This window comes from Megachile rotundata, chromosome 3 (assembly GCF_050947335.1).
Source record: "Megachile rotundata isolate GNS110a chromosome 3, iyMegRotu1, whole genome shotgun sequence".
Taxonomy (NCBI): Eukaryota; Metazoa; Arthropoda; class Insecta; order Hymenoptera; family Megachilidae; genus Megachile; species Megachile rotundata.
In genome coordinates this window covers 20,365,385-20,390,077 of record NC_134985.1, presented here as the reverse complement: position 1 = coordinate 20,390,077, position 24,693 = coordinate 20,365,385, and the positions used below count along the sequence as shown (strand labels likewise).

The window sequence follows — 24,693 nt, the reverse complement described above, 5'->3', positions numbered from 1 at the left end:
TAAGTAATAAGTTAATAACCAGAGAAATTTATGCAAAAATTACAGCTCTTTTTTGATATTTTCGGACAAATTATGATTGGAGGATATACGAAAGGATACCATAATAAAAGGGCGGGGGCTTGTTAGTCAACCCTATTATTATACATTGTTGCAATTGCAGATTGTCCTTATTCTTGGGAGAGACTCTCATTGGACGTGCACGTGTACCTAGTCACGTGATAATATATAACAAACGCTACTGGTCGTTTAGTCCCTTTAACATTACTCATACGTCATAAAATTTGCGGTCACGTGATTATCGTCGCCATCTTGGCAGTTTTCGACAACGAAGGTAAGGAGGATCCGTGACGTCGAACCCAAATAAACACAAAGTATATGTGAATAATTTTGATATAAAAACGGTGTATATCAAGTGGCGGAGGAGTCGCGTGTGTTGTCGAATATTTATCAGTGCTTCGAACGGTCAGTGAATTTAAATAGCGCGGCATTTGCGATGTGTGCGTGTTTCGATTATTGCTCCTCTTTTGGGGGGATAATCGCGATCGGCTAACGACCACCACGGCAGCTGTTCGACAGTTAAAGCCAGCCCTTACGAACAAATGGCGGCAGCTTTCTAAATTTTAATAAGTCTAGTTAGACATGACCGGTTCATTTTTTCATCGACGAGATAAATATATATTGTATAAAACACGCCAAGGGCCTTGCGATTGATTTGTCCAATTTTATAATTTGTACAGTTGTACTACTGAATAACATGATATAACCAGGGCCGTGACAATCCTCTCAATTCCCTATACTTTAACTCCTGATGTCTTATTAAATTTTTACAGAATTTGTTTTCACCATTGTATTCATATATTTTCGGTGATTTATAGTCGAAATAGGTTGCTATTGCCGTGGTGATATTACACAATATATCGATTGTTATCAGAGCAGGATATCGTATAATTAATTTTTGTTCATACAAGATAAATCAATTATTTTAGTAAGCACACATTGAAAATTCCTCGTTAAAAATTAAATTCATTACTATTATTACGATTGATATTATGATTGAACTTTATCGTTCACAATTTATTTCAATTTAAAATGATATAAAGTACACTGTTCGGTTATCGAGTTATCTCGCATCATTATTTCGCCTACTTCAGCGCGTGGTCAGCAAATAAAGAATAGTGTTCTAAGAAAAGTTTTACACGTAATCTCTAAAAATTGTTATGGTAGTTGTCCTTAATTTTGTAAATAGATTTCTATAGATTGTATTCATGTTTTTAGGTACTTCCTATCAAGTTAGGTGTTTCTTGTTACATTTAATAATTCAGCCATGTTTCCTACGTTACTGTGTTTCTTCGTTTGTGAACATAGTAACAATATTAAAAAAAAACAGAGTATTTCAAATGTATTTTCTTAAATTTATATATTATATTTTTGTAATGAAATAAACGATAAAGATTTGGTATCAATAATTCAATGAATATTAAATTAATGCTATATCACGTTATAATCATTTTGCAAAAATAACAAGATACCTGAAAAGTAACAATCCTACGAAGGATTTGAATATGAAAATAATGAGAAAACTGTAACAATTGAATAGCGTGCAGATTAAGTAGAATGATCACGAAGATAACTTTCCTTCCGTTTAGTGACCTCTTTTTATCTATTTCACTCGACTTAACCCTCACGAAAAGAGCCCACGACTTTATGACGGCCCTGGGCATAACTTTTTAACGTTTCCAACGTCGCGCCTGCCCTCTGGTGCCTAATTTTCAGCGATGAATGTTCACTATTTACAGGTTTGTGAATAAATCGTGTATCGTGCATATAAGGACGAATTCGTAGCTTCACCGCCACCGCTGAAGATTGCAGGTTGTGAAAATGTCGCGGTCTCTGAGAATCGTTTAGGACAGCAACCGGTCAGGTGCGTATATTTGTGCCTAGTGACAGGATACGGATGGAGTTTGTACGCGTTCCATTACCTCATAGAACTGCCGGGATTCGTGGATAGGGAGTTAAGTAGCACGAGACATGCCTTGAACGAGCATACTGAATGGGATTCCTTGTATTTCATACAAACGCTGTCTCGAATTCCCTCTTATGTTTTTCAATTTACAGTTCTCTTTACTATTATTTACGCCATACACGCTGTATTCAGCTAAACATCGCTTTAGGTTAAAGTATGCCCAGCATCTTCTCTAAGAACACTATGTCCTCCGAACAGATTTGTAGAAAGATTTTTATCTTTATCCCTTTCGCGTCAGTTTTACGATTTCACTTGGAGTTTCAAATCATTTGAAAGGAGAGCAACTGTTTGAAAGATTCTCCTAGAACCTTGGATAATACTGATCGGGTGGATCAGATTTCTATAGATAATCTGACAAAATGGTCCGCGTTTATCTAGTTCCTTCTTCATCATGTGTTTCAATCAGTGTTACGATCTTTGGCGGTTTTCAGTATTTGTAATTGTATGGGTAGGATTGATTGAATATTTAGACGAAAATATTATTTAAGTACAATATCGTCGTGGGGGACCAATGTATCATGATCGGATTCGGTAGGTCATAGGGTTGTTCCGTAGGTGGTTAGTGTGCTGTCCGGCATGTAGTATAGACTTCGGAAGGCTGTGCGCTCGCGCGTTCATCCATGGATAGTAAGTTGATAGGTCGTGTGTGCGTACGATTGCATGCGTACTATACACTTGTATGCATCAGAGAATTTTTTGGCTAAGAAATAATATGGGAAAGGACTTTCAATTTTGGAGAATTAAATACGTAAACTTAATAGTTTCAAATTTTAAAATCTTCCAATTCCCAGATTCGCAAGTTTCCAGATTTTTAAATATTCAAATTTTCAAATTTCCATATTTCCAAATTTTCAAATCATCGACTTTTGAAATGATCGTACTTCTAAATCCTAGATTCCTGACTCTTTAAATTGCTGACATTCTCACAAGCTGCCAAATCCTCTAATCCTTAAGTTTTCAAATTCCTGGATCTCTAAGTACCCAAATTCGCATATATCTATATTTCTAAATTCCAAATTTTCAAATCCTTAAGTTTTTAATATTTTCAAATTCTTAAATCACCGAATTGCTAAATCTGTCAATTTTTAAATTCGAAAGTTCGTGAATTTGAAAATATGTAATTTCGAAAATTGATAAATTTGAAAATGTACCAACCAAAAAATGAATGAGCGATGAGGCCTTTTTCCCCTATATCGCCATTTTCCCTAGGGAAACCTACGGTGCTTGTCAGTGTATATATGTTATTGTATATAAAAGGCGAAAGTTCAATGTGTAAGTCGTTGGTATAGATGTAGTTCGGTAGGTTTGTGAAGGTTGAGAGAGGAGAGGTACGGCGGAGGGCTGACTGGCTGGCTGGCGCTCGGACGCGGTGGCTGGCGAGTGCAGGTGACTGACTGAGAGACGCTAACCATTCAAGCTACTTCACCAGGACTTTACTCGTCCGATCGTTTCTATCCACGGGTGACTCCCCGTCCCTTTATTACTTCTGTAACTGTGCGTGCCAAGACTGTCCGGGGCAATTGGACCGCGTTTCGGCGACGCGTCGACTGGAAGGCAACGTACCACGAACTTTGTTGGTTATGGGAACAAGGAAATAGGAGTACGGAATTCGCAGCGCCATTTTGAAAAATTCGGCCCCGCTAAAAATTCCCTCCCTCTGCCCGCCCTCGCGTTCATGTCGTCGATGTAATGAAACGCGTCGTCGCCACGAGCCGCTTATTCCTGTGTTCTTATTAATTGTTTAGATCAATTGAACAGTGGTGGCCCCATGGAAGGCACGTTGGAAGAACCCCCTGTTAAGGACTCATCTCAGGCCAGTCCTGATAAGGTTCTCAAAGGTATAGTTTACTGCTTCCTTTTGAATGATTAAAACACCCCTCTCATTCGTTCACTACTTATTTTTGTGTTTATGCTATCATGAGTTGTTATTGAATAATAACACTGTTATTACTGTTTTAGTTCACTAGTGTACTGTATTACATTTTGTAACGCTGAATCAAATATGTACTTTATTGAGAAGACTTGCTTAAATTATGTACAAGTAATTCTTATTTTGTAACAAACTTCTGTAAATATAGTTAACATCTTATTTTTGAACCATATACTACTAATGTATAATCATCAATAATATATAGATAATGATATGCGTATGTATATAAGATATGTATTTAAATGTATGTTTTATTAAGCTATCACTCAATAATGTGATTAATATTCTAAAAGTAGATTATATAAGATATTACTGATACTTAACTTGTTAGTTTTGAATGTCCATATTTCACATTTTTATTTTTGAGTTTTCCTTTCATTTAATAATATATGTTTAATGTTTGAAATGACATCTTTATGAAAATATTTTTTTACATTTTTCAGATGTGATTCCAAATGGTGTTAATGGAAATTATAATGACAGAGAAGAGTATGATGATGCAAATGTCGATGCATCTGAATTTGGATCTAAAGAAATTAACAGTGCTGAAAATGAGAAGAGGGAGGAAAATGGGAGGGAAGATGACGAAGATGAAAATAAAATGGAAGTTGACATCGAAGAAAGGGATTTAGAATCTGAAGACAGTGAACAAAATGGGGTAGCTCAAAGTAGAAGTAACAGGGGTGAAATGTCAGAGTCAGAAAATGACTCAAAAACATCTAAATCATCTGAGGGTGTCAGTGAGATGGACAATTTTAGTGAAGTGTCTAAGACTGAAGATAAGTGTAAAAACACATCTTGTGAGGCTATGGAAGTTGATGAACAGAGTAATAACTCGGATGTCGAATGTCTTGACGAAAGTGTAACAGAAATACACTCTGATAATGATGATGTGTTCGCTATGAAAAATTCTACTGTTAAGGATATTCAAAATTTATCGAGCAGTAGTGAAGCGCAGCATAATGAAAGTACCGAGATTGTTGACAGTAACACAGATACAACTGATGTGAAAATTTGTGAGGAAAATGGAAGTTGTGGTAGTCCTGAAATTGAAGAAATAACAGACAGTGCAAAGAATGGTCATAATACCACGACAGAGCGTACTAACAAAGATCAGAAACAAAGGAAGCAAAGAAAACAAATAGATCTTGGTAATATTACGCCAAGAAGAAGTTCTCGTAATATAAAAAGGACAAGTTACATAGAAAAAGAAATAGAAGAGGAGGTAGAGGACGATGGTTCTGACATAGAAGAAATTAAAATGGAAGATCCTTTAGCTGGTATTGACAGTAAAGATAAAGAGAATTCTAAATTGAAATCACCAATTAAAAACAGCAAAACTACTATTGTGGTTAATGATACTAAACGGCTAGTGGAAATTGCAGCTGGTAGTAAATCTATGAAAGGAGGTAAAAAAGAACCTACCTTAGTTATTATAGACACAAATTCTATTCTTTCCGGGCGTGGTGGTGTTCCTGTGAGTAGCAGTAAACCTCATCATACTGCTTCCAGTACTAGTTCATTTTCAGTAGTTCCAATGGGTATGACTACGCAAACAATGTATCCTAATATGAGAACAACAATTACCCCTGTGCCCATGACATCAAAATCTGCACAGTTAAGTCCTAAAACCAGTAATATGACTACGGTAACACCTACAGTAACACCTCCTATATTACCTACATTGACTGACGATATGTTTGTAGTAGAAGCACCATCTTTTATAGTACCATATGTATATGAAAAACCACCTCTTAAACCATTAAAAGAATTTGTCACAAAACTAGAAAAATGCTTAGAAGAAAAGGAGAAGGAAGAGAGGAGTAATAGAGTCATGGAAGAGAATAAAGGGGATGATTGTGAAGAAGACTCGTCAGAATCGAGTCAGAAAAACAAAGACAAAGATGAAGACAGTGAAAATGAAGGAAACGACGGAAATGAAGGAAGTTCTAAAAGCAAAGATGGAGAGGACAAAGGTGATAATTCATTAGATTTAACTGAATCTGGATTTAGTAATATAAGTGATAAACAAGACATAAGGCAAGAAGATAGGAACAAAGTATTGACTTATTTTGATTTACCATTGGGAAAATTTTTCATGCAAATTGGAGTGAATCTTGTTCAAGAATATGTGCAAACGGATCTTTTACGGACTCAAAAGCGTAAACAAGGCAAACAAGGTAGCACATCAGCTGAAACTCAGTTAGCTATAAATTCACTTATAAAGAATCTAGAATTTAGTAAAGAAAATAATGAACCATTCCACTTAGAACTGAAAAAATGTGAATTCTGTAGTTTTAAAACAGAATCAACCTTAGTCATGCAACATCATTTAGAAACACCACATATGCGCAATTACGTCTACAAGTGTAACTTCTGTACAGTCGAAGTACGTAGTCCTCATGATATTTTATTCCACATGGAAGCAGAACATAATACTCGCGGGAGGTTGGAGCGTGGTCCAGCTTTTCATCAATGTCCTAATTGTCCGTTTGAGGATAATCAAAAAGGCAAATTGACTCGACACATACTTGCTTGTACTAAAAAATTCAGACCAGAAAAGAACTTGGAACCAGCCACAGATTGGGAACCTCCAGCAAAGATTCCGAGATTAAACAGAACAAGGCCTGTTGGACCGACTAATCCGAGTGCACTTGCTATGGCAATGAGTGCTAAAGGACCACAACCACTTTTACCAAAATTACTTCCTGCTCCAATCACTACAGGTCGTGGAAGAGGACGACCACCTATGCAACCAAGATATTCAGATTTGAAGACGTTACGGCCGGGTGGTACAACAATGCGACAAGGTACGTTTTAAAACTAATCACATACTAAATTCAATTATATTTATCCCATAGGTCCGATTGTAATACACTGTAATGTTTCAGATAATGTTGCAGGAATGATGTATCGTCCAACATCTTCCGGTTTATTAGTCCCTACTTCATACCAATTTGGTAGCAACCAAATATTTCAGGTAATACTTGTTTTTACTTCTACATTATCTTTGTGAAAATTTAGTGTAAAATTATCGAAGTATTTTACTAGTAGAAAGATTATGTATGTTAAATGTTCCTTAATACTGTCATTTTTCTTAGAATCTATTGACATCAAGGGCAATGATAATCGTGTAAAGTCATGCCCCACAAGTAACATGTTTGTAATTGTATAGCACACATATGATATGCCTAGTGTACCCATACTTTTATACCTTTTTGAAATCATTTGTAAATATTACTAATGTTACGAAATGTATAATAAGAAGTATTATTTGTTGTTTATTAAATATTATACTGCATTATTACATAAAATTGTATACTTTAAGGAAAAAAAGAAGGCCCAGTTAACGTTGCTGTTCTATTTTATTCGGTAAAATGATAATCCAAATTTTCAACTATAACTATTTCTTCTTATTTTCTGCAGAGAATTTTCATTGGCGTGTTTTTCATTTTTATCGATATTAACAAATTATACAGATAAGAAAGTCGGGTTCACAAATTAAAGTAGATCAAAGTGTAAGAATTAGTAAAAAATATATGGGTGGTGGCAGGTGGTGGGTGGCTCTGGGACTGTCATGTCGGCTGTCTCGGGAGTGAGTAGCAGTAGCGGCGGCAGTTCCGGTCAACCCACACCCATTGCACTTGTACCCAACGTAATCGACTCTCTCTCTAGATTGCCCTCATCACAGGTAAATAAATGTTGGAATCTACCTGGAAGGTTAAATTGATTTCATAAAATTTGTGATCGCATGGATGATGTGTTCTATAGGTGCAAAAGGCTTTTGTAACCAGTTCCTTCAACTTTATCATAATTCAAGCTATACACAATCGCTTGTAGAGCATAACAATATGTTTAAGATTATAATTAAACATATCATTAGTGTGCAGTGCAACTGGTTCTGTAACTATTAATTTCAATATTCTGTATTGTGGAAGTTTGTCTAATTTGTCAATTAAAACACCGATTTCTATTATCTTTGTAAGATTAATGTTAGTAAGTTAAAGTTTGTACTTAATCTAAAAGAGTTTGAAAATACTCATCCGATGCTTAAAATGTATAATTTGGATATCTACATGTTTAGCAAAACTACGTTTAAAGAAATATTTATATACGTATTATGGAATCATTTAAATGGACACTGTTTAATATGATTTCATACATATCTTTGTGAAAAATGATGTTTAGTAATTGAAGTGTATATATCTTAAAAGTAATTAATATGCTTTATATTTTTCAGAATACAAGTCCTAAGAATCCCACAGCAAAGTTATTAAGTCAGCCAAGTATATCTATTACTCCATTACCGCGTACTACATCTCAGACCTCTGCTCCCGGTTCAGGAACTTCATCAAAGTCTGGCGGGAAAACTACATTTGTTATATGTGAGATCTGCGATGGTTATATTAAGGTAAATTATGTATTTTATTTAAGGAAAAATACTATATCTCGCAATTTATATATTTTATTTATAACACAAAATTGTTTGTCTTTTTTCAGGACTTAGAACAACTACGTAATCATATGCAATGGATTCACAAAGTAAAAATACATCCAAAGATGATTTATAATAGACCTCCACTGAATTGCCAAAAATGTCAGTTTCGGTTTTTCACAGATCAGGTATGTATGCTATCTTGTTTACTTTTGTAAAATTTATTACTTTAATATGTATAACACGAGACAATGGATATGTATCGTTATCTTAACTTTTGTTCTTGTAAAATTTCACCGTTGAAAGTAAAAAATTTCGAATCGAATTAGAATGATAAATTCATGTATAAAAATTATAGAGATACGTTATTTCTGTGATAGGGTCTGGAAAGACATTTACTTGGATCTCATGGGTTGGTCACATCGAGTATGCAAGAAGCTGCAAACAAAGGAAAAGATGCAGGCCGCTGTCCTGCTTGCGGCAGAGTAAGTGTATTTTCTTTACGTTGTTCGATGTATGTTGTTATACATATATGTATATATGACGTTGGGAATTGTGAATTGAAACAGTGTGATACTTGAGGGTTGTGGATCTTAATTTTTAGGTATATCAATGGAAATTACTAAATCATGTTGCGCGAGATCACGGAATGACACTAAAACCGGCGCATCTATCTTATAAATGTACAGTTTGCACTGCCACATTTGGAATGTATAAGCAATTTGAAAATCATGTTTATTCGGCACATAGTGTCGTTGCTAAAAGAGTGATGGATAAGAAGAATGCACCTTCGTCTCCATCGTCCAGATCCAATGATTCCCTTCTGAAACCATTGAAGATTAACGATGAAATAACAATTATTCCACAACCAGCAAAACCCACAACCAGATCGGGTGCATCTCAAGGCAGAGGAAAATAGCAATGATCAGCAGAGTGATACATGTGTCTTGTCTTACTGAATTTCACGTAATTTTGTGGTACTCCATATGGTCGTTGTATTATACAATGACTAACGTGCCGTGTACATGTGTATGCATATTATGCTTAAGACGCAATTACAACACATAAATCTTACAACTCTTGGCAAAAAACTAGTTGATTGCGTAACAATATTCCATCGATGATTATACCGATATATTTATTTAAGAATTTTTATTGTTGTTATCAGACATAGATAAAATAGACTGTAAAAATATTAAAGGGTGGCCTTCAGTCTAATTCCTTGGTTAATCCTAGAGCTGCATATTCCTGACCTACATGCCTATGAAAACCTACAAATACAAAGTATATTTACATTTTATGCGAAACTCACATGTCATATTGCGAAATCACTCTTAAATAGTAAATTCACATATAATATAAATTCATTTTCTAAAACAAATATATTTGAATTAATTCTATTTTGTTATTAACGCTAATACAACTAAGTGGGGCAAACTGTCCTTACATCCATATATTCGATGTGTCTGCGCGTTGCGAAGCAATTTCTGAATATACCAAGTAACAAATTATACTAATTAACGAGAGTGCCCTAGACTGTCTCGCGATGTTTTTTGGTATGTAATAGGTATTGATAATTCTTTCTCACTTTTTTCTATCACATGTATACTATCCTTTTTTTCTAATTTCGCCATCGTATTTTTAAGCGACGAATGTAAAACTTACATAATTCGCTACTTAGGTTTGTAACATTTAACGAAGTTGTGTGTACGAACTAAGTTATACGAGATCGGAAAATTTTTCGAAGTTGTAAATTGTATTACTGCTATAAGTTGAAATCTTTCGTCGCAAACATTGTAATAAGATATTAAGTTTTATTTTCGTGCTCTTAATATAAACAAAAATGTACATTAACATAGAATATAATATAAACGATTATATCAATAAAATAGGATGGCACACACATGTGTATACATTTTTTCTGTTAAAACGGTGAATTTATCATGGAATACCGAACTTACTGGCACACATCGCGATATTTAAATATATATATGTTTATGTATGTATATATATAATATTTAATGAAAATATTATATATATAAATATGTAAAATTATTCTAGTATAGCGATAGTGTGGTATAAAAAAGGACAGTTAATTATGTTCTCGTATGCACTATGGATCAATAAATAGGCTTATATTAATACATATGTAGATAGTTGAAAAAGTAACAGGTTTAATTTAATAATTTCGATTTTTTCTTAATAAGTTTTATACGTTACTGTAGGTAATGATTTTAGGGAAAAAACTATATTCAATAAAGAAAATAACGGTGCATTTTTGCACTGTATGGCTGTATTATTTAATTCTATCACTTGCCAGCCACTTTTATGGCAAGTCATGTTGGTAAAACAGAGAAACATTCATAGACATAATTACAGAAATATATAGTTTACTGTAATAATTTGTACAATATTATATGATTATAAAAATAAAGTGTACCAACATTGTATTAAAATTTATATTTTATTCTTTAATTCCTTCACATTTACTGTACTATATCCAAATGATCAGTGATATGCAATGTAATTGCATAAAGGATGCTGTAAAACTAAACTACTATAATGGTCGCTAATTATTAATTAACGTGCACATTATGAAAGACATTGTGGTATTAAAAATAGTAACACAGTATTTGCATTATTTGGAGATAAATGTACATAAATATATGTTATCTTTCAGTTATAAATTCAACGTTAAATTTAATTAAAAGATAATATATGATATTTAACTATCTTATCCATAAAGTAAAAAAGTCATGTTAGAAAGAGTTGTTTCACAACTCTTGAGTTGTCTCGAGTTGTTTATAACATTTATATTTAAATCATAGTAAATATAATTCATAAGTAAGTAATTCATAAATATAAAATAAAAATGTTGCGATTTACGCAAAATTCAATTTTACTTCCGGTTATACTGAATTGGTCGGTTCAGCAACTACATACCGGCGAAATATTTGATAGTATTTAACAGTTTATTTTCATTAAATGTAAATAAATAAAATCATAGTTTTGTTCCATAATTATAAGATTTGCTATTGCTGTATTCTAATTTATTATTTTATTTCATATTTGAAAAAAAAAATGAATTTGGTTTCCATATATATAAGGAATTGGCGGGTAACGCGCATTTTATCCAATGTTCAGTAAATGCACGGCTTCCATCGTAGAAGGACGATTTGAAACTGAAATTATACTACAAGCAGCAGAATAATGAATGCCGAATTACCGTATTCTGTTGAGTACGCGAAAAGTGCACGAGCTTCTTGTCAAAATTGTAAAAGTTCTATTGAAAAGGGTGTTTTAAGACTTGCAGTAATAGTACAGGTACATATCATTGAATACGCATATTTCTTTTATGCTATATCTTTCATGTCATTGCCGTTATTGACTATAGATTTTTCAATTTGCATTCATTTTTTGGTTAATATGCAAGCTTACGTAATGCAATTTATAATGCATTCAGAATGAGAAACGTAATACGGTAACATGCAATGCAACATATTTGGTTTTAGAAATTACTCGATGCATATGTAATAATAATACAATTTATCATGATTGTATAACATTTTATTGAAAATAAATTCATGATTGTTCCAAAACTAATCAAATATATTAAACGTGTATATTGAATATATTAGTAGTATATATATATAGTACATTAAATATATTAAGTGTATTGTGTTTAGAATGCACAAATTTGCAAAAAAATAATTGAAGGAACTCATTTTGCGTTTTTATAATATTTGAGTATTGACAGTACGTATTGACTCCAAATTTCTAAATACTCTAATTACCGATTTTTCATATTCCTATATTTTCAAATTGCAACATTGCCAAATTTCCAAATTGCATGTGCTACATGAAAAATATAAACATATACTACAAAACGACAATACCATGCATTTATGGTTTAAATTAATAATATTTTATGTTTTTTCGATGAATTAAGAGTCCTGTTCATGACGGGCTAATACCAAAATGGTATCATCCAGATTGTTTCTTCTTGAAACAAAGGCCTAAAGATACTGCAGATTTTGCTAATTTTGATAATATTCGATGGGAAGATCAGAAGATAATTGAAAAGAAAATTGGTTCGTTGATTATAATTTCATAAATACTATTTAATATTATATGTTGAAATAATCTACATAAAGTTTTACTTTTAGAAGAAGCAAGTACCATTCCATTACCTGTAAGTGGAAAAGGTAAAAAACGTGGTTCTGCTGCTGCAAAAAATTTAGGTCCACTAAAGGATTTTCTTGTTCAGTATGCAAAATCTAATAAATCAACTTGTAAAGCATGCGAAGAAAGGATAGTACAAGGAGAGATAAGAGTATCAAAAAAAGATTTTGAAAGTGAACAGGGCAGAAGGTATGGTGGCATTGATAGATGGTACCACCTTGAATGCTTTGCAAAAGTAAGGGAGAGTTTAGAGTTCTTTGAAAATGGCACTATATTACCTGGCATAAAAGATCTGTCCAAAGATGATAAAAAAAAAGTTGAAGCTGCTTTGCCAAAAATTAATGCAGGTGATGCTCCACCAATCAAAAAAGTTAAAAAAGAAGAAGAAGATCCAGAAGAAGCGGAAGAAATGAAGAAACAGAATGATGAGCTATTTAAAATCAAAGATCTCTTAACTCCTATAAGAAAAGCTGATCTTATTACCATGCTTGAAGAAAATGAACAACAAATTCCAGAAGGTGTATCAGCTGTATGTACCACTATTAACAATATTTATTGTCTTAAACAAATAACGTTTTTAATAGTTTGAAAATTTATTTATAGATAATAGATCGTTTGGCGGATGCAATTTATTTTGGTGCTTTAAAGCCATGTCCAAAATGTAGTGGACAATTTGCATATTCTTCCGGATTTGGATATAAATGTACCGGAGATTTAACGGAGTGGACTAAATGCGAAAACGTAACGCTAGATCCTAAACGGAAAAAATTTGTTATTTCGTCAAATATGAAGATTACGTACCCGAATCTGTAAGTGTCTTATTTGATCATTATTTTTAATATAATCATGTAAGACGTTACTAAGTATTTAATACAGTCATGTAGGAGAAAACTAATCGTCATTTAAATATTTTAACAGCAAAGACTTAAAATGTAAAGTTAGAAAACGGCTCATAAAGATAATCGCACCGTCAACATCGTCTTCCATAAAAGAAGAAGACAAGGTTGATTTTGGACCTAAAATTGAGGCGAAACCAAAACCATTGAAACATATGCAATTTGTCATCATAGGAAAAACAGAAAGAGATAAAGACAGTTTGAAGAAAAGTATTCTGCTTTTAGGAGGAGATGTAACTACAAAACTTAGCGAACACGTAGCTGCTGTTATATCCAATCAAAATGAAATAGAAAAAATGAACAAGAGAATGGAAGAAGCCAAAAATCTAAATATTCAAGTTATTACTGAAGATTTTATCGACGAAGCCAAAGATTACACAAAACCTGCTATTGTACTTATTAAAAAGAAGACTATTTCAAGTTGGGGCGGTGACTTATCCGAGAGGATTAACGTTGTAGCAGAAAAGTCTTCTGCTTCAAAGAGCAAAGGTAAAAGTGTATTTGAAAAATCAGGGTCTGGTAAAGTAAAGTTGCAATTAAAAGAGGGTGGGACAGTGGATCCAGACAGTGGTTTACAAGACTGTGCACACGTGTACAAAAGGGGTAAAGAGAAGTTTACTATTACATTAGTACATACAGACATACAAACAAAAAGGAACAGCTATTATAAGCTACAGATTTTGAAACACGATAAACAGAATAAATACTGGTTATTCAGAAATTGGGGTCGGATAGGAACAACTATTGGTGGAACCAAATTAGAGAACTTATCATTGGAAGAATGTATAGAGCAGTTTGAAAGTTTATACGAAGAAAGAACTGGAAATGTCTGGAGCCAAAGAGAACATTTTGTCAAAGTGCCTCATAAAATGTATCCTGTTGATGTCGATCATGGAGAGGATGTCACAACGCAACTACTAGATTCTAATATTAAGAGCGACTTAGAAAAACCAGTCCAAGATTTAATAAAATTAATTTTCGATGAAGCAAATATGAGGAAAGTAATGGCCGAGTTTGAAATTGACATGGATAAAATGCCGTTGGGAAAATTATCCAAAAAACAAATTCAAAAAGCATATTCGATACTAACAGATCTTCAGGAACTATTAAAGAATAAAAATGTGGAGACCGTTAAACTAGTTGATGCATCGAATAGATTTTATAATTTAATACCTCATAATTTTGGTGTATCAGGACCTAAAGTTTTAGACTCGTCTGAAGAAATTCATACGAAGTGTGAGATGTTAGATGCATTGCTCGAAATGGAAATCGCCTATTCTCTCTTGCATACCAAAACGGATGATACAAAGAATCCACTCGATGCTCATTACGAACAATTAAATACAGACATTAAAGTATTAGACAAAGAAAGCGAAGAGTACAAAGTTATTCAGCAATATGTTAAGAATACTCATGCCCAAACTCATACACAATACGAACTTGTAATCGAAGACGTATATGTTGTTAAAAGACAAGGAGAAGATAGTAGATATAAGCCATTCAGAAAATTAAGTAACAAAAAATTGCTATGGCACGGTTCTAGAACAACTAATTTTGCCGGTATTCTTTCTCAGGGATTAAGAATAGCTCCACCAGAAGCTCCTGTTACCGGATACATGTTCGGTAAAGGTATATACTTCGCAGATATGGTTTCCAAGTCCGCGAATTATTGTTGTACAAACAGTGAAAATCCTACGGGATTATTGTTACTTTGCGAAGTGGCATTGGGTAATATATATGACAGATATCAAGCAGATTTTATTACAAAATTGCCGCAAGGAAAACATTCAACGATGGGTCATGGCCAGACACAACCCGATCCCCAATGCGTTCATAAAATGAAAGACGGTGTTGAAGTTCCATATGGTCCACCTGTACCTGCTAAACTTCCTAAAAAATCAAGTTTGTTGTACAATGAATACATTGTATATGATGTTGCTCAGGTGAAAGCACGGTACTTGGTGAAAATGCATTTTAAGTATAAAATGTAATATTATGATACTTGCTAAAAGTTACGATATTACAAGTTTATATATCATACTCAATATAACTTATCATTATGTGATATTATAACTTCAAATTGGTGATTCTACCTCTTATTATACGTTCTATGTACCATTAGTGATAGAGTTGTTTTTCATAAATATTATACATGCAGTTCTTTTTTTTATACGAATAAAAAATAAATTTATAACATTGGTTTTGATTTATACATGTTTATTTCTTTTACCTCACAAAATTAGTATTCAAAATGGAAGTCGAAATATGACTGATCGAACGTATTAATACGAACATAACCATCTTCTCCACCCGTTGAAAAGCTACGACCATTCGGATGAAACGCGAGAGAATTAATTGGACCGAAATGTCCCTTTAATCGCGCAAATTCTTCTTCAAATACTAAATGGAAAAATCGAGAATCAAATTTTCCCTGACGGGTAGATGTTGTTGTGACATCCATAGCATCTTGACCTCCTCCAAGAACCACCTAAAAAAGTACAGTTATAAGTTCTTTTAACTTATGTTGAATAAATATTTATATGCACAGAAAACATACATGGTCAAAGATAGGAGAAATTGTGGCTGAGTTTACAGGTCTTTCAGTTTTATATGTTTTTAGTAACATCAATGAATCACTGTCAAATAATTTGGCAGTGTTATCTTTAGATGCAGTTACAAACATTGTACCATCTTTATTGAATTGCATATCATTTATTTGTGACTTATGTCCTTTAACACTTGATAGTTTTTTTCTTGTCTATAAACAAACGGAAAATTTTAATTAAAAGATACCTTTGGTCTTTTAAATATTTAATATTTAAAATAATATATTACTTACTCTTACGTCCCAAAGAGTAATTTCACCATCTTCATGACCAGTAATAATTGTTTCATCTAATGCACCCCATAAAATAGCTGAGATTCTGGGACCACTAACAGCAATTCTAGAAATTGCATCTTCTTGTGATAATTCTGCATCAACATTTTTTATATCAATGATGAACATTTCACATTGGTGTCCTAAAGCTTTATCAGTAGAATAAACAGCAAGGTTTGCAGAGTAACTGAAACTACACGTTCTTACTGAACTGTTTGTGTGAAGTAAACCTATTTCCTTTCCTGGAATCAAGAAAATATATAACAAGAATTGTATACTGGATCAACATATTTATACTCTGTTTAAAGATTAACAATAAAACACAAACCAGTTTCGCAATCCCAAACTCTCAATGAATTGTCACCACTTCCAGATAAAAATCTTGTTGTATCCCAGTTGACATCTATACACCATACAGAACCATTGTGTCCATTGAAAGATCCAAGACGTTCTCCATTTAAAGAATACCAAACATTTGGCTTTTTATCTTTACTGGAGGAAAATAACAAATCTCCCTCCCTGTTGTATTTGATCTTTGTTATAGCACGTTCGTGCCCGTGTAACATCAAAGGTTTCTACAAAAAAGTAATGAATTTATTATTACTTACAGTATATTAAAATAACATATTTGTGTATATTTAATAAGGAATGACATTTTTAAGGAGATAACGTCAACGAGGTTATGCTGTCACATGTTGCAATATATCGCTTAAATATGTAACTCTGAATATCATTTAAGAGTAGCATGTAAAGTAGTATGTATAATATAACTAACCATTTTATTTTAAAATATATTATTCCGTGTAATTGTCACAAAATAAGCAAACGAACACTCCATAAAATTACAGAACCCTCCAATCTACAACAGAAACCTAGTATAAAAAGGATTTACTAGGTTCTGGTTCTACCATCTCTACCAAACTCTAAATTAGCTGGATCGGAGTAGCCAACTTGAAATTCTAGTTCTGAGAAAGACCGAAGAGACCAAAAGAAAAGTTAAAATAAAGCCAAATTACTTTTGTAATAATTATTATACCAAATTTTTAAATAAATTACGTTATAAGAAAAATTCGTATACAAAAAGAAGTTAAATTTGAATAAAAAAATATCGGTGCAGTTTATGACAGATCATCGTATAGTAACCGACGAGAAAGCAAAGTGCTGCATCTTGGTTGTGAAGAATTCAGTCCTATTCCAAATTCCTGTTGTATACGCGTTATTGAAAACTGAAAAGAGAAACGAAATTGAAACGGCATGTCTGAGGTTATTAACCAACATGAGATTAATCAGAGCTACTGGTTTAAATGGAATGATTATCAAAATCATTTATCCGATGTAGTTAGACAACTTTTGGATGAAGATTGCATGGTGGATGTTACCCTAGCAGCTGCGGGAGAACGAATTCATGCTCATCGAATAGTCCTCTGTGCTTGTAGCACGTTATTTCGAGTAAACAATTAAATAATTACAAATTTGTATCCATAATTTTAAGTGTCCATGAATAATTTAATAATATATTATTTATTATTTTTATTCATTTATTTATACTTTACAAAAGTTGTAATTGTGTTGTACATACAAATTTAATGTTTGTTGCTTGATCATATTATCTCTATAATAAATTTTATCATAGTTTATAGATAGGTTAAACATGTATATATGATAACACGAATAATTTATCTAATGTTTAATCCATTATTTGTAGGATATATTAAGTCAAGTAAATGAAGATCACCCAACAATAATATTGAGCGATATATCTGCTCAAGATATAAAATCTATTGTAGAATTTACTTATCATGGAGAAGTAAGGGTTCCAGTTGATAATATCAGCAGTCTGTTGGATGCTGCACGTTCTTTAAAAATATGTGGTCTTATCGAGGTTGATGTCACTGATTACAAAAAGATTAGATAAAAATGTTATGCTTTTTCTCATTTATTATGTATTTTTATAGATCGATGGACTTGATGAAAGTGATTCAGTTATAAGCTCAAAAGATTTCAATGATAATAATGAAGAACCAACAACCATAATTAGCGAAGAGACAGAAGAAAATGTTATTAGTGCATTACAACATAGTTATGAAGATTTGGAAGATCAACAAAAGGAACAAATTACTGAAAATTCTACTTTAAATAAAAGGAAAAAACGTAGACGCGATGCAACAAAGAGAGATTATAGTGATGATATGTTAGCATCTGCAATCAATGATTTAAAGTCAGGTCAAACTTTAATAGAAGCTTCTACTAAGCATAATATACCACGTTCAACATTATACATGCGTGCTAAAGCATTAGGTATACATTTAAATGCATCAAGAAATGAATATCCAGCAGAATGTATGAAAGCTGCTATAAATGCAGTAATTGGTTAGCATCTATTTTGTGTATACACCTCAGTGGATAATTCAAGGAGTAATTCAGACTACATGTTTCACTTATTTTATTATCATTTCAGGTGGCTCAAGTTTGCAGCATGCATCAGAAATGTTTAGTATACCAAAAACTGTGTTATGGAGGAGAATTCAGAAAGAAGGCTATCAAATATTACGATCTGAAATGAAAAGATCTTATGGTTCTGACAAACGGGAAGCAGCAGTTAAAGCTTTAGAAAGGGGAGAAAACCTAACAAAAGTCGCACTTGAATTCAAAGTAATATTGTTTAATAAAATTCTTAACTGATATTCTAAATGATAAGCAACTCTACCATTAATTAAATGACTCAGAAGTAATATTAGAAATTGTGGTTTCAGATTCCAAAGACCACCTTATTTAGGGACAAAGCTCGTTTGGTGGACGAAGGGAAATTGCCGCTATCCTTTTGGAAAAAACGTAAAACAGAAAATGAGGAGTTAAAAAAATCTCGTTTGGAAGAAGCTGTCGCTGCCTGTAAAGGAGGAAAAATGTCACAAGCCGCAGCATCAATGACTTATCATATTCCTAAGACAACGATATGGAGGCGTCTTCAACAAGATGGTAAAAAATCGGAGCGACTACTAAATTCAAGGAAACAAAGAATAACAGACCCTAAACATAATTCAGAAACCAAGGTACAGGAAGGTTCTGATTTTACATATTGTGAGGTACCAAGATCGTTTAAACCTTTTTACCAATTACTATACATTATATGCTAAAACATTGTTATTATCAATAAATTCGACTTGCAGGTTTCATCAGAGATTCCTATAACTTATATCGATGAAAATAGTATACCTGAGGATTCTGTGATAATATTGACAGCAGAAGATATGGATGGACTGAATTTAGAAGAGGGTCGACAAATTATTGTTAATTCTGTATGTTACTTTCTTTATTTCTTTTTGAAATGAACATATTCGGAACTATACTCCCAATATAATTATAAATTTTGTATTTATTTTGTCTTTAGGAATCGGTGCAAGAGTATGTTCCCTGTGCTATAAGCATTGAAGAGAATTCAAATTATTCGCAGACGGAAAGTTAGCATATCACTTCCAATCATTTACACACAACATAATATTCCCTTTTGTATAGTAAAGTGTATGCTAATTTAGAATTTTCATATATATACATATATATGATTAGACGTAAATATTAATTTTAAATAATTATAATGAAATTATTAATAATCATGGTTTAATTTTGTGTTCATCTATCATTCTTCAACTTGTATATTTTATTCATGTATTTATTATAATTATTTTTTTATTAACAATTTATGATAAGACATATTGATTTATACAATTTTGTGTTATATTTATATACTTGTAATTGTAATAAAATAGATAGTGATAATTGTTTAAATTCATTCAAAATGATGCAACAATGAGTGTGCATTAAAGCAAAAATAATTCTTCTTAGAAAGCTAAAAATACGCTTCTGTATTCAGGATCATGTGTTTGCTAGTAAATTTAATTGCACCATATGAAATTAATGTGATATAGCATGTCAAAATATATAGATTAGTTTCCATATGAGGAAGGGTTACTAGCCAAAGTAACTCGCTAAAATAGTTGTACAAACGTCCACTAGTATGTATTGCGCGCTGTGATGAACAGTAAAGAGTAAGGTTGGGGATATTTGTTGGAACAGTGTTTTATGACCGGTAATCTGTTGTAGGAAAGAAGTGGAAGTACAAAATTTCATCATATTACGTGATAATTGAAAAAATATAAAAAAATATGGCACACCAGCTGTTATCTTCAACACGTAAATTAGAAAGATTTGTTTTAAATTCCATTTACAAAAATGCCAATATATTTCAGGTACAAATATAACCTAACGTAACCTATATTCTTCATACAATACATTCTTCCAGTAACGGCAGTGATTTAAAATTTGATGTAATTATGTTTTTTTATTAATATGTCTTACAGAACTGCTGTCTACTTACTCTTACTTATTTTATGTTTGATATTACATTATTATAACCAAATATATATACTATGTATGCAACAATTAAACACTACATACAACTTGTATATTATGTCCATAATATTGAAGTACTTATGTGCTATTGAACTGTTATTTTATATGATTTCCATGTGTTGCATACTATAAAACTTTTTCAGTTAAGGAGATACTTATCATTGATTAGAAATGGCAATGAAACAACTACCATTGAACGGTTACAAAAACAGTGGAAATTGTGGAGTAAACTTCCAAAAGGATTTGAAGAATTCTATAAATCACGTCAGTTATACTTATTAATTCATTTTGTATGGCACAAATACATTATAATAAAATTTATATATTTTATACAGCTGGAAGTAATACCACTAAAACAACTGAAAAAGTTGCACAGAAAGTTAAAAATGGATCATCTAAAGAAGCAGCTGGTTCAAAATCATCTGTACCTCCAGCTCAGAAACCATCTCTTGGTTCTTTAGGCTCTGAAAAACAGGATTTTAAACGAGACTTTCAATGGGACTTTAAATGGGCTGGAGGCAATAGTCCATTTCCGAGCAATAATAATGAAAAGATGCTTATTATGGGTTTTATATTCTCAGTTACTGCTTATTTATACATGAATTATAGAACAAATGCTACAACAGAAATCACATGGAGAGAATTCATAACCAAGTAATTGAATTATAATATTGTTGATTATTATGATACATATTATATTTATTCCTAAGAATAATTTATGTTGATTTTATGCAGTTATTTAAACAAAGGAATTGTGAATAAGGTAGAAGTTATTAATAAACAGTGGGTTCGTGTAAAGTTAATACCTGGGCATGCAGAGGAAGGAAAAGTGAGTTTATTATTAAAAAATTTATTTTCAGTAAAAATTTGATAAATAAAACTAATTAACTTGTTAATTGTACAATGTATTTGATACACTTTATAGGACGTTTTGTGGTTTAATATTGGAAGTGTGGAGACATTTGAAAGGAATTTGGAGAATGCACAACTTGAGCTAAATGTAGATGTACAAAATTATTTACCAGTTCATTATAAAGATGAATTGGAGCTGCAGCATGTTGTAAGAATGCTTCCACAATTAATAGTATGGGGTAAATTATGTTCTAGATATCATTTTCATTTCTGTATGAATGTTTTATGATATATATTATAATTTATATGTATTTGCTCATTAATTGCAAAACATCTTGTTTGTAGGATTGTTGTTCGTATTATTCCGAAAATCAGTGGCATCATTTGGCAAAGGAAGAAAAGGACTATTTGGTTCAGTGATGGAATCAACTGCAAAATTAATTAACTCTAAAGACATTGGTGTTCGATTTAAGTAAGATAATAAAATGATCTTAATCAATGCTATATTAATATAGCATTTTAAGTAGTTTATGTAGTCTATTTAGATAGAATTTTTTGAAGTACTAAAGTAATGTTTCAATATAAAATTTAGGGATGTTGCTGGTTGTGAAGAAGCAAAACTTGAAATTATGGAGTTTGTGAATTTTTTAAAAAATCCACAACAATATATAGAACTTGGTGCTAAAATTCCCAAAGGCGCCATGTTGACGGGTAAACTTACAATAATAAATAATTTTTCTTCTTTTAATATTGTGTAACTATATACATGATGTTTTATTTAATATTAAATTTTATAGGACCACCTGGTACAGGCAAAACGTTGTTAGCTAAGGCTACAGCTGGTGAAGCAAATGTTCCTTTCATTAGTGTGTCAGGTTCTGAATTTCTGGAAATGTTTGTCGGTGTTGGTCCTTCGAGAGTTCGTGACATGTTTGCAATGGCACGAAAGCATGCTCCGTGCATATTATTTATTGATGAAATCGATGCCGTTGGAAGGAAAAGAGGTGGTCGAAATTTCGGTGGTCACTCGGAACAAGAAAATACACTTAATCAACTTTTAGTGGAAATGGATGGTATGTAATAGTAGTTAATACGTGATATATTTAAATTCCATATTTTTTCATTTCAATTTTTTTTCAGGATTTAATACAACTACTAACGTAGTTGTGTTAGCGGCAACTAATAGGATAGACATTTTAGACAAAGCATTATTACGTCCTGGAAGATTTGACAGACAAATTTACGTATCTGCGCCAGACATTAAGGGAAGAGCTTCTATTTTTAAAGTTCACTTAGCACCTTTAAAGGCAACGATAGATAAAGATCAGTTAGCTAGAAAAATGGCTTCCTTAACACCTGGTTTTACCGGTATGAAAATAAATTTCAGTTAATGAAGTTTTTTAAAAAAAAGCGTTGATCACACATAGAATGTTTTAGGAGCCGATATCGCCAATGTATGTAATGAAGCGGCTTTAATAGCGGCAAGAGACTTGAACGATAACATACAATTAAAACATTTCGAACAAGCCATTGAAAGAGTTATTGCTGGTATGGAAAAAAAGACAAATGTCCTACAGCCTGAAGAGAAAAAAACAGTTGCATATCATGAGGCCGGTCATGCGGTAGCAGGCTGGTTTTTAGAATATGCAGATCCACTTTTAAAGGTATTTTTCATTCATCACTAACAATCATTATTTAATCCAATTTACCCGTATTTTTTTTTGGCAGGTTTCCATAATTCCACGCGGTAAAGGTTTAGGCTACGCTCAGTATTTACCACATGAACAATATTTATATACAAAAGAGCAGTTGTTTGATAGAATGTGTATGGCACTCGGAGGACGGGTATCCGAAGAAATCTTTTTCGGTCGCATAACGACAGGAGCACAAGATGATTTACAGAAAGTACTGTTTTATTATATAGACCTCATTTTACATAGTTATTATATTTGTAAAAAATTTATTTGTACTAATATAAAAACCTCTTTTATTGTCAGGTAACATCAAGTGCATATGCTCAGGTTATTCAGTATGGTATGAATGAAAAAGTTGGTAATGTTAGTTTTCAAATGCCACAACAAGGTGATATGACATTCGATAAGCCATATTCTGAACATACTGCACAACTCATCGATACCGAAGTTCGTGCGTTAATTGAAAGAGCACATACTCGAACACGTGAGCTACTCACGGAACAGAAGGAAAATGTAACTAAGGTATGGGATATTAACGAGTACTGTAAATATAAAACATGTGTATGTTACATCGAGACATACTTCTCAAATCCTAGATTGCTATATACCTAGATTTCTGTGTTCTTATTTTATTTAAAAAACAGGGACACGAATAATTGAAGTATTTTATAATCATTTTAGGTTGCTGAACGATTATTAAAACAAGAAATTTTAAGTAGAGAGGACATGATAGAATTGCTTGGGCCTAGGCCGTTCCCTGAAAAATCAACGTATGAACAATTTGTCGAAGGAACAGGTTCATTCGAGGAAGATACCACTTTACCAAAAGGTTTACAAGAATGGAATAGATCGAGGGATGCGGAAAAGAGTGAAAAAGAAGTACCTGCAACGACGCAAGCAGTTTCAGATAGCAGTTCTCAAAATCAACCGTCGCAGCGATTATAATTATACTTTCATGGATTATAGCTTGTTAAGTATTTTGTATTATAGTTTGAAATATATAATTGTAATAAGTAGTAATATATGAGTGCATTCGATTGCATCGATTGTGTGGATCATATTTGCAACACGAGGAAGCGACTGCTATTGAGAATTAAAAACTATTTTACAAAATACGTTTATCTCCAAATCCAACGCATAGTATTGCCTGTAATCAACTTAATTATTAGGTAAATAATCAACCGAGTTTTTTATAAGAAAAACTAAGTTGTATAAAAGCACGTTATGTGAATATAAACTATCGAAATTTTTGCATTATTGTATTTATAAATCTTGTATGATGATTGCAGAGTGTAAGATGAGGATACAACAAGGGAGATGTAACTTTTGTTTAGATAATTGTATAAAGAGTAATTATTTTATTACAATCGTAACTTTGTTTCGTTTTTTTATTTGA

General features: G+C 32.3%; 5 protein-coding genes and 1 long non-coding RNA gene across 13 annotated transcripts; 4 read left to right on the top strand and 2 right to left on the bottom strand.

Annotated features, from left to right (window-relative positions):
• Positions 1 to 253: 253 nt before the first annotated feature.
• On the top strand, positions 254 to 10,844 carry MEP-1 (zinc finger protein MEP-1). Of its 6 annotated transcripts, none has more exons than XM_076529521.1 (10): positions 254 to 331; positions 1,797 to 1,921; positions 3,769 to 3,861; positions 4,397 to 6,763; positions 6,845 to 6,933; positions 7,507 to 7,644; positions 8,194 to 8,364; positions 8,454 to 8,576; positions 8,769 to 8,873; positions 8,993 to 10,844. In XM_076529521.1, exons 3-10 carry the CDS (start codon positions 3,792 to 3,794, stop codon positions 9,305 to 9,307), a joined length of 3,378 nt encoding a protein of 1,125 aa, XP_076385636.1. In that variant the 5' UTR covers positions 254 to 331; positions 1,797 to 1,921; positions 3,769 to 3,791; the 3' UTR covers positions 9,308 to 10,844. The 6 variants fall into 6 exon arrangements, with proteins under 6 accessions (XP_076385636.1, XP_076385635.1, XP_076385634.1 ...); XM_076529520.1 differs by having other exon boundaries at positions 325 to 462; XM_076529519.1 differs by lacking the exons at positions 254 to 331; positions 1,797 to 1,921 and adding an exon at positions 3,277 to 3,295.
• Positions 1,403 to 3,289, bottom strand: LOC143264073 (uncharacterized). The gene is made up of 2 exons (XR_013037548.1): positions 3,179 to 3,289; positions 1,403 to 2,723 (listed from the first exon to the last, which is right to left on the bottom strand). It is a non-coding gene; the product is annotated as an uncharacterized LOC143264073 (long non-coding RNA).
• A 642-nt stretch (positions 10,845 to 11,486) lies between the features above and the next one.
• On the top strand, positions 11,487 to 15,676 carry Parp1 (Poly-(ADP-ribose) polymerase). The gene is made up of 5 exons (XM_003707623.3): positions 11,487 to 11,712; positions 12,338 to 12,479; positions 12,555 to 13,099; positions 13,174 to 13,379; positions 13,489 to 15,676. Exons 1-5 carry the CDS (start codon positions 11,599 to 11,601, stop codon positions 15,455 to 15,457), a joined length of 2,976 nt encoding a protein of 991 aa, XP_003707671.2. The 5' UTR covers positions 11,487 to 11,598; the 3' UTR covers positions 15,458 to 15,676.
• On the bottom strand, positions 15,667 to 17,277 carry eIF3i (eukaryotic translation initiation factor 3 subunit I). The gene is made up of 5 exons (XM_003707613.3): positions 17,120 to 17,277; positions 16,673 to 16,919; positions 16,306 to 16,586; positions 16,024 to 16,224; positions 15,667 to 15,954 (listed from the first exon to the last, which is right to left on the bottom strand). Exons 1-5 carry the CDS (start codon positions 17,120 to 17,122, stop codon positions 15,706 to 15,708), a joined length of 981 nt encoding a protein of 326 aa, XP_003707661.1. The 5' UTR covers positions 17,123 to 17,277; the 3' UTR covers positions 15,667 to 15,705.
• A 141-nt stretch (positions 17,278 to 17,418) lies between these two features.
• LOC100876849 (uncharacterized) lies at positions 17,419 to 20,118 on the top strand. 2 transcript variants are annotated; one of them, XM_012295496.2, is made up of 7 exons: positions 17,419 to 17,793; positions 18,050 to 18,226; positions 18,300 to 18,714; positions 18,803 to 18,996; positions 19,098 to 19,394; positions 19,512 to 19,640; positions 19,733 to 20,118. In XM_012295496.2, the coding sequence occupies exons 1-7, from the start codon at positions 17,599 to 17,601 to the stop codon at positions 19,805 to 19,807; spliced, it is 1,482 nt and encodes a 493-aa protein (XP_012150886.1). In that variant the 5' UTR covers positions 17,419 to 17,598; the 3' UTR covers positions 19,808 to 20,118. The 2 variants fall into 2 exon arrangements, with proteins under 2 accessions (XP_012150886.1, XP_003707660.1); XM_003707612.3 differs by having other exon boundaries at positions 19,098 to 19,427.
• A 250-nt stretch (positions 20,119 to 20,368) lies between these two features.
• On the top strand, positions 20,369 to 24,670 carry Afg3l2 (AFG3 like matrix AAA peptidase subunit 2). Of its 2 annotated transcripts, XR_013037547.1 has the most exons (14): positions 20,369 to 20,588; positions 20,895 to 21,015; positions 21,087 to 21,405; positions 21,487 to 21,580; positions 21,677 to 21,842; positions 21,949 to 22,075; positions 22,196 to 22,314; positions 22,401 to 22,676; positions 22,744 to 22,971; positions 23,041 to 23,267; positions 23,332 to 23,508; positions 23,601 to 23,819; positions 23,979 to 24,466; positions 24,587 to 24,670. XR_013037547.1 is itself a non-coding variant. In XM_012295495.2 (13 exons), the coding sequence occupies exons 1-13, from the start codon at positions 20,505 to 20,507 to the stop codon at positions 24,240 to 24,242; spliced, it is 2,421 nt and encodes an 806-aa protein (XP_012150885.1). In that variant the 5' UTR covers positions 20,369 to 20,504; the 3' UTR covers positions 24,243 to 24,670. The 2 variants fall into 2 exon arrangements, 1 of the variants encoding a protein (XP_012150885.1); XM_012295495.2 differs by having other exon boundaries at positions 23,979 to 24,670.
• The last annotated feature ends 23 nt before the right edge of the window (positions 24,671 to 24,693 follow it).

Excerpts from the sequence above, each read along its gene's own strand:
- MEP-1 (XM_076529519.1), top strand. Across the intron at positions 7,645-8,193 it reads CTAGATTGCCCTCATCACAG|AATACAAGTCCTAAGAATCC; the intron begins GTAAATAAATGT and ends TATATTTTTCAG. Across the intron at positions 8,874-8,992 it reads GCTGTCCTGCTTGCGGCAGA|GTATATCAATGGAAATTACT; the intron begins GTAAGTGTATTT and ends CTTAATTTTTAG.
- Parp1 (XM_003707623.3), top strand. The coding sequence starts at position 11,599 with ATGAATGCCGAATTACCGTATTCTGTTGAGTACGCGAAAAGTGCACGA. Across the intron at positions 13,100-13,173 it reads TTCCAGAAGGTGTATCAGCT|ATAATAGATCGTTTGGCGGA; the intron begins GTATGTACCACT and ends ATTTATTTATAG. Across the intron at positions 13,380-13,488 it reads AAGATTACGTACCCGAATCT|CAAAGACTTAAAATGTAAAG; the intron begins GTAAGTGTCTTA and ends ATATTTTAACAG.
- eIF3i (XM_003707613.3), bottom strand. Across the intron at positions 16,587-16,672 it reads AGTTTGGGATTGCGAAACTG|GAAAGGAAATAGGTTTACTT; the intron begins GTTTGTGTTTTA and ends TCTTGATTCCAG. Across the intron at positions 15,955-16,023 it reads TTTCTCCTATCTTTGACCAT|GTGGTTCTTGGAGGAGGTCA; the intron begins GTATGTTTTCTG and ends GTACTTTTTTAG.
- LOC100876849 (XM_003707612.3), top strand. The coding sequence starts at position 17,599 with ATGTCTGAGGTTATTAACCAACATGAGATTAATCAGAGCTACTGGTTT. Across the intron at positions 17,794-18,049 it reads CTTGTAGCACGTTATTTCGA|GATATATTAAGTCAAGTAAA; the intron begins GTAAACAATTAA and ends CATTATTTGTAG. Across the intron at positions 18,997-19,097 it reads AAGTCGCACTTGAATTCAAA|ATTCCAAAGACCACCTTATT; the intron begins GTAATATTGTTT and ends TTGTGGTTTCAG.
- Afg3l2 (XM_012295495.2), top strand. The coding sequence starts at position 20,505 with ATGGCACACCAGCTGTTATCTTCAACACGTAAATTAGAAAGATTTGTT. Across the intron at positions 21,843-21,948 it reads TCCACAATTAATAGTATGGG|GATTGTTGTTCGTATTATTC; the intron begins GTAAATTATGTT and ends TCTTGTTTGTAG. Across the intron at positions 23,268-23,331 it reads ATGCAGATCCACTTTTAAAG|GTTTCCATAATTCCACGCGG; the intron begins GTATTTTTCATT and ends TTTTTTTGGCAG.